This window comes from Octodon degus, unplaced genomic scaffold, assembly GCF_000260255.1.
Source record: "Octodon degus isolate 3935 unplaced genomic scaffold, OctDeg1.0 scaffold00098, whole genome shotgun sequence".
Taxonomy (NCBI): Eukaryota; Metazoa; Chordata; class Mammalia; order Rodentia; family Octodontidae; genus Octodon; species Octodon degus.
In genome coordinates, this window is record NW_004524674.1 from 6066711 (window position 1) to 6074054 (window position 7344).

At 47.1% G+C, this 7344-nt stretch overlaps 1 protein-coding gene across 1 annotated transcript in view; it reads right to left on the reverse strand.

Moving 5' to 3' along the window:
• Positions 1 to 3373: 3373 nt before the first annotated feature.
• Positions 3374 to 7344, reverse strand: part of LOC101572698 (tubulin beta-4B chain-like) — a 36423-nt gene continuing 32452 nt past the window's right edge. Inside the window, exon 2 of the mRNA XM_023723424.1 lies at positions 3374 to 3531. Coding sequence (XP_023579192.1) covers positions 3374 to 3531 — 158 coding nt within the window. The remainder of the gene's footprint in view (positions 3532 to 7344) is intronic.

Sequence of the window (7344 nt, forward strand, 5' to 3'; positions counted from 1 at the left end):
TAGAACTTTTCTAGTGGCCTTGCCATGAAGCTTGCCTTTGAAGACTTTCTCGCTTGCTTGTTTGCTTGCTTGCTTGATTTTTTTTTTTTTTTGGTCTGAGACAGGGTTTCACTATGCAGTTCAGGCTGGCCTTGAACTCACTTTGTAGCCTAGGCTGCCTGCAAACTCACAGTCATCCTCCTGCCTCAGCCTGAGTTCTAGGATTACAGGTGTGCATCACCATGCCTGGCAAAGATTCTCTTTTATACATAGATATTTATTATTACTGTATAGCTTGTCATTGTTTGTGCTCTAAAATAAGAATTTTATTTTGAAAATTGCATAGAGATAACTATGTGTACACACGTGCACACACTTAACTAAGGGAGTAAATCAAACCATCGAGAGACAACTTGGTTTGGATATACTTCTCAGGTTGGCTCTCGTCACTTAGTAAGTTCCTCAGAGAGTGGGATGGAGGATTGTTGAGTTTGGCAGGCGGCGGGAATTGGTCATCAGGAAAGGCAGAGAGCGCAGGTATGACAGCCAGGCGGCTCTGTACGAGAGGATTTGATAGCAGAAAGCTCTGGGAAGTTAAGAGCAGAGCCTACGTGTTCACGAGTGCCCTGTGTGTGTTCATAGGTGGTGGTGACTAAAAAGAAAACACCACAGCTCTTTGGGCAAATTACTTACTCCCTCTGTGCCTCAACTGCTGCATCTGTAAAAAGGGGGCTAACAGTACCTGCTCTGAGGATGGCTGTGGCAATAAAAAGAATAGATACAAAAGAATGTGCCTGGAGTCACACCGGTGTACACGCCAGCCCCTCATGGCGTTATCTGCTGTCATTGTCCTCATCACCATCATCTCACTGTTATGGCAAAAAGAGAAGGGATGAGGAAAAAAACAGGTGAGAAGAGGATATGAACACCTTCTAATTCGAGGCTAACCTGGGCCTGCCATCGTGAATAAGATGTCTGTGGCAAATATACCGTCTCATTTGAGAATGGCCTGCCCTTTTTGGTAGAAATAGGTACAGACTGAATTATGGGAGAAGTTTCCTGCTCTAGGGGGATGGGACCAGAAGTCTCTCCCTGGCCAGGCATGTCCCATTCTGAGACCATGTCAGAAGCTGTCCTGAGTTCAGTCCCCAGTACAAAAAAAAAAAAAAAATCATTGGAAAGACTCTTTCTTTCTTTTTTCTTTTCTCCCTTTCCCTCCCTCTCCCTCCCTCCCTCCCTCCCTCCCTCTTTCCTTCTTTTTTTGGTGACAGCAGGGAGCTTTGGATGAGGACAGAGTCCCAGCTGAGGTTGGCTGACTTCTGACTGAATGAGGCACAGTTTCTTCACAGTATAAGTAGCTGGACCATGACAGGAGTTCCCAAATGCCAGAATCACCTGGATAATTGCTTAAAAAATAAACTTCCAGGCCTCCATGAGGGATTTAGCCAGTGCTGAGAGGGGCTAAGGAAGCTGTATTCTATATTTATTTTTAAAATGGGGGCCATAACTCAGTGGTAGAATGCTTGCCTTGAATGCTCAAGTCTCTGAGACCAATTTTCATTAACACACACACACACACACACACACACACACACAGGATTAACAAATCAGATAGATTAATGGATGGATCACTGATTGATAGATGTAATTATGCTACTTGCGGATGGGGAAATATAAGTTGTAGATATTTAGATTATCAGTCTGAAATTCAACTTTGCAGTATCTTTGGAAATTTTCCTAAGAAATTTTGGATAAACTATCTTTTCTTTCTTTCTTTCTTTCTTTCTTTCTTTCTTTCTTTCTTTCTTTCTTTCTTTCTTTTTCTCTCTTTTCTTTCTTTCATAGTATATGGATCAGACTGAATATTCTGCATGCCAGGGGAATGTGCTACCACTGAGCTACATCCCCAGTCATCGTTTTTTAAAATAAGTAGTATGTTCAGGTGACTCAAAGATGGGAAGGCCTTAAAGGCCCTGCAGTACCCGTGGTCTGCTCTCCCTGCCCCTTACCTACCCGTTTCCTGTGTGTCCTTTAAACGGCAGCCATCCTGTGGGCTAGGATATAGCTCACAGTAATCACATGACCTTAGCGTGTGTAAAGCCCCAGGTCCAATACTCAGCACCAGAAAAGTTAAAAAGAAGAGAAAAACCCCCATCCCTTTCATAACATGTGCTTTTAAAGAAATTGCAAGTGTTGACATAGGACATGGAGAAATTGGACCCCTTGTGCCCTGCTGGTGGGAACATGAAATGATAGGGCTTCCGGGAAGCAGAACTGCTGGATCTTCAAAAGCTGAAGCACAGAATTACCACAGGATCCAGCACTACTTCCATTCCTGGGTATGTACTCAAAAGATGTGGCAGCAAGAATATATAATATATATATATATATATATATATATATATATAATTTTATATTTTATGCCAGGAAGATAGTTTAGTAGAATAAGTGCTTGCCTGGCAAGCACAGGGTCCTGAGTTCAATCCCCAGTACCGAAACAAAAAAAAGAAAAAGAAAAAAGAATTCAAATATTTGTTTTGTGGTCATAGCCACATCATTCACAATAGCTAAAAGGTGGAAGCAACCCAAGTGTCCACAGATGGGTGAAGCAAGAAACAAGATACAGCTGGGCATGGTGGTGCACACCTGCAAGCCCAGCCCCCAGAAGGCTGAGGCAGGAGGATCACTACAAGTTCCAGGCCAGATGGCCTACACAGGGAGACCCTGTCTCAAAACAAATCAAAACCATGATACAATACATACACACAAGAAATATTATTCAGATTTAAAAAGAAAGAAAATCTAGAGGCCCAGTTTGAGGTCAGCCTAGATTATGCAGTGAATTCAAGCACAACTTAGACTGATACATAATGAGACTTTGTCGCAATTAAAACAATATAAAAACAAAACCAAAAATCTGGAAAAATGAAAAAAAAATTGACACATGTTAAAATATGATAGAGGGCCGGCCAGATAGCTCAGCAGATTAAAACACCTGTTTAGGCAGATAAATGGACTGGGGTTTGATCCCCAGTGTGCTGTGCCTGCCCTGCCCCCTGCACTCTGAGACAGTGATTGAGACATGGTGTGGTGGCACGTTCCTGTCATCCCAGCACTTGGGAGGCTGAAAACAGGAAGATTACTACGAGTCCAATCTGTGTAGTGTGACTCTGTACTAAATACATAGAAATACATATATATATGATTTTTTTTTTTTTTGGAACCAGGGATTGAACTCAGGCCCTTGCGCTTACCAGGCAAGTGCTTATTCCACTGAGCCATCTCCCCAGCCCCACATGGATGAATCTTGAGAACATTATGTTAAGTGAAATAGGTTGGTCCCTGAGACAAATATTGTAGGAATCTCTGACCTCAGAAACTGCTGGGGTTCAGGTCACTTGGAGATGAGCAGGGCAGAGGATGACCAGGGGTTAATGTGGTATCTTCTCCCGGAAAGTGGGGTCCCCGATGCTTCTGGCTCTTCTATTCTGGCAGAGGGGCTCAGCAGCCAGCACAGTGACATGCTGCAGCTCTCTACATCATCTTCTTGTCCTGTGGGGAGCAGTGGGACCAGCAGGTAGGGGCCCCCCTGTTAGGCTGGGATCATTGATGCCATTTGGAATCCTAGGCCAGGGCCAGTAGTTTCATAAAAGTAAAAGTGACTTACCCCAAATACTGAAGGCAGAGAGAGATGGAGGTTGGGGAACAAACATCAGGTTAGAATCTGCAAGCCCAGCTCAGAGCAGCAAAAAGCAGCAGAGAGAAGACCAAGTGGGAAACAGGAATGGGAAGGGAGAGGGTGTGAGCTTACAGATGAAAGCCAACTTTTGCTAGGACAAAGGCTCTTTGTCTTTTTGTTTGTTTGTTTGTTTGTTTTTAAGACAGCCTCTCATGTAGTTCAGGCTGGCATTGAACGCTATGTAGTCCAGGTTGGCCTGGAACTCACAGTGATCCTCCTACCTCAATCTCTCTATCCTGGGGTTACAGGCATGGGCCACCATACCCGGCAGGCTCTTTGTATTTTAACTGCTGTCCATGACAAAACATCTGACCCTGGTTTTCATTAGCTAAATACGCTCTCGTGGGCATGCCCAGATTGCTGACCAGCACCAGGATATGTGAAATCTGCCGTCCTGAGTGCCCAGTCAGCCAGAGGAGGCTGGCTCCAGTCCTGGCTCTGATGAGGGCAGTGATGCCAAGAAGGCAGGACCATGGGGGAGCTGGCTGCACCCCCGTGCATGCTTGTGATCTGCGCTTAAGCAATGCCCAAGAAGCAAGAGTTGGGGAACCTCCTGGCTGTGAATGCGTGTGTGGTTGGACTCCTCAATCCTCTGCCTGCCCCATAGGCTCTTCTTGGAGTCTGGACCGACCTGGTGAATGTGGGTGGAAGGGAAGGCAGAAGGCCGCAGATGTGTGGAGTAGAAGATGGCCCGGCACCTGGCGAAGCCTGTAGAAGCCAGGAGGGGAGAAGGGCTTCTTCAGTGGTCCCAAGAGTGCCCTGCTCACTTCCCTGCCAACACCCAGCCCTGTCTAGCAGCTGAGGCCTCCTGGGTGAGGCCACAGTCCCCACAGTGAGGCCAGGGGAGGAGCCTGTTCTGGGACACAGTCCTTACTGTGTCCCCACCCGTGTGCAGGTGTTGGCCCTGGCCTGACTTGTTCTGGCCAGCTCAAGGGCCCGTTTTGGTTTTCAGTTCCGGCACACCCCCATGAATTCCACAGCTTATCGCTCAGCACCCCAAGATTGCCCACACTGCTGAGATATCCCTCCATAGCCTGGCCACTTTGTTCGACCCTTGTGAATGTTCCCCCTTTGTTATAGAGTTCTGGGCTGTTGCTAGCACAGAAGACAGAAAGAAGTCCCTCTCTCTAAGAGGAAAATTGCAAAAAGTCCCCCTCTGGCGGCACATAGCCTGGTAGGCAGAGGAAGTGCAGGTTCACACCCCCAACTGCCCCTCCTTGGCCCTGAGCCACCTTAGCCCAACTCCCGGAACTGTGTGCAGCAGCCACAGGTCTCAGCCATTCCTTCATCTCACTCTGAAGCCTCTGTGGCTTCCGACTGCCTGCAGGACAAAGTCCGTGCTCCATATGCACACAAAAACCCCATCTCTCCCTCCCTGCTGAGAGCTCTATGCCATGCAGTATGGCCACAGAGCTGGCTTTCAGCTTGGGACCCTTGAAAGTTTGGGGCTTTAAGACCTCTGTGATTTTTTGTATTGATTGTATTTGATTGATTGTTTATTTCCTAGTACTTCATCAACTCCTCCCTGGCTTCTCCTCTCCATTTTTAAAGACCAAATTGAGGGGATCAAATTCAACTCATTGCTGCAGACCCAGCCTAGGTGCCTGGGGTTACTGGAGCTCAAGCAGGAATGTGAGCTTGATGAAGACCCTGGACTTCTCTGGGGCGAAGGGGAACCCGGGCAACCCAGCCATCTGAACACCGTGGGAGTCCATGCCAAAATTCCGTCCTCGAGGTCATAACGCGCTGTAGAGCTTCAGGATGGCTGGAGACGGGATTCAAGCCCACAATGTGCAGAGGTTTCTTTTTGGCCACTGTACAAAGATGTTCACTTCAAAGGCTGGCTCTATGCACACAAGAGCAGGGGTGGATACAGGCTTTAGAAGCAGAAAAGACGTTCCCTGAGAGGGGACATCCCAGTGTATCGGTGGGTCTTCCTAGTTGTTGAACTAAGTACCTCATGTACAACTGTTTAACTTTTTACAAACTGAGCCACATTTTAAACTTAAGGACCTACTTCAGCCTTATCCTAAGCATCCATACTTAAAAAATATCATACCTTAAAAATGCCTTAAATATAACCCGGCGTGGGGGACTCCATGCCTGTTACCCCATCTTCTTGGGAGGTGAAGTGGGAGGTGTATTAATTTAAAGCCACCCTGGCCAGCCTTGCCCCAACAACAACAGCCAAAGGAGGTAAGAGAGAGAGTATGCAAGACAAGTATCTTTAATATATATCACATGTACTATACAGATATATAGATTTATAAATTTTTAATATATATAATTTTTAAATTTTATTTTTTTAAGAAGAGGACTTAGGGGTCTATGTTGCCCAGGCTAGACTGCAACTCCTGCGCCCAAGGGATCTTTCCGCCTCAGCCTCCCCTGTGTTGGGACTACAGATGTGTGCCAATACCTCTAATTATATTTTTAATGTGTGCCACCTAAAGCCACGGTGCGACAGTCCTTGGCCTACACAGACTTGGATGAGTGTCTGCAGGCTGAGCTGGCTTGGGCTCACAGAACCGGAAAGTTGCAACTCCAGGACTTTCTTTCTGTGGCTGAATCCACAGACCCAGTTTACACAGTCGAACTAAGAGAGCCCTTCTGACGGGAAGCTATCGCTGGGCTCAAACAAAAGAATCCCGTGGAAAAGGAAGAATAGCCGGGGCTGGAGCAGACACCAGCAAGAAGCTGAGCGCCGCGGCGGGGCGGGGCGGGGGCGGCACGGAGCAGCGCGGGGCTGAGTCACCGCCCAGCTGCGCCCTTCCCGGCGCCGCCCGCCCGCGTGGCGCTGCTTCCCGAGCGCTCTCCGGCCTCGGGGACCCCGGCGCCCCCGAGTCAAAGGCGCGGACCTGTAAAGCGAGCAGCTGCAGGTGCAGAGGCCCTGGGCGGAGGGAAGGAATGCCCAGGAGAAGGCGCCGCGGGAGGTTTGTTCTCAGGAGCGCGGGTGCCCGAGGTCAGCCGGGCGCTTTGCATGGGCACTGGGGGCTCAGGCTTGAGCCAGAGCTTGAATTCTCCCTGACAGCTGAGTGGCTTTGATTCTGAAGACATGTAAGGCCAGGGCCCAGGCCAGTGTTCAAAGTGGAAAAAAAAAAGTGTATTCCCCCGCCCCCCCCCCCCATAAACCAGCACCACTATTGAAAAGACATGGACAATTCACAGAAGCGTATGAACAAAATAAAAACAGATAAGCGCTATTAATATTTTGGTGTTTATTGTTCCAGGATATGTAACAAGACGTAACTACCTATAATGCATAGTTTAAAATAATTATATGTTGTATGTGTAAGCACAATACATAATTATCTTTTACCACGAGTGGGATCATGTTGTATGCATTCTTGTAGGACCTGGGGTTTTTTAGTTGTAATCTGGTGATCCCAATAAACATTCCTTATACCCTCGTTTGAATTTTTATTCTTTATTTATTTTTGTGCAGGTGTAACACCAAGCTTCCTGCATGCTAGGCAAGCGCACTACCACTGAGCTCCACCCTGGCCCTCCTTTTCTGCCCCCATTTTAAATGGATGTAGTAATTTACTTACTTAATCTCATGTGGGTTAATAATGATTGTTTCCAAGTTTTCCATATTATACACCATTTCTGCATTAATCTTTTTT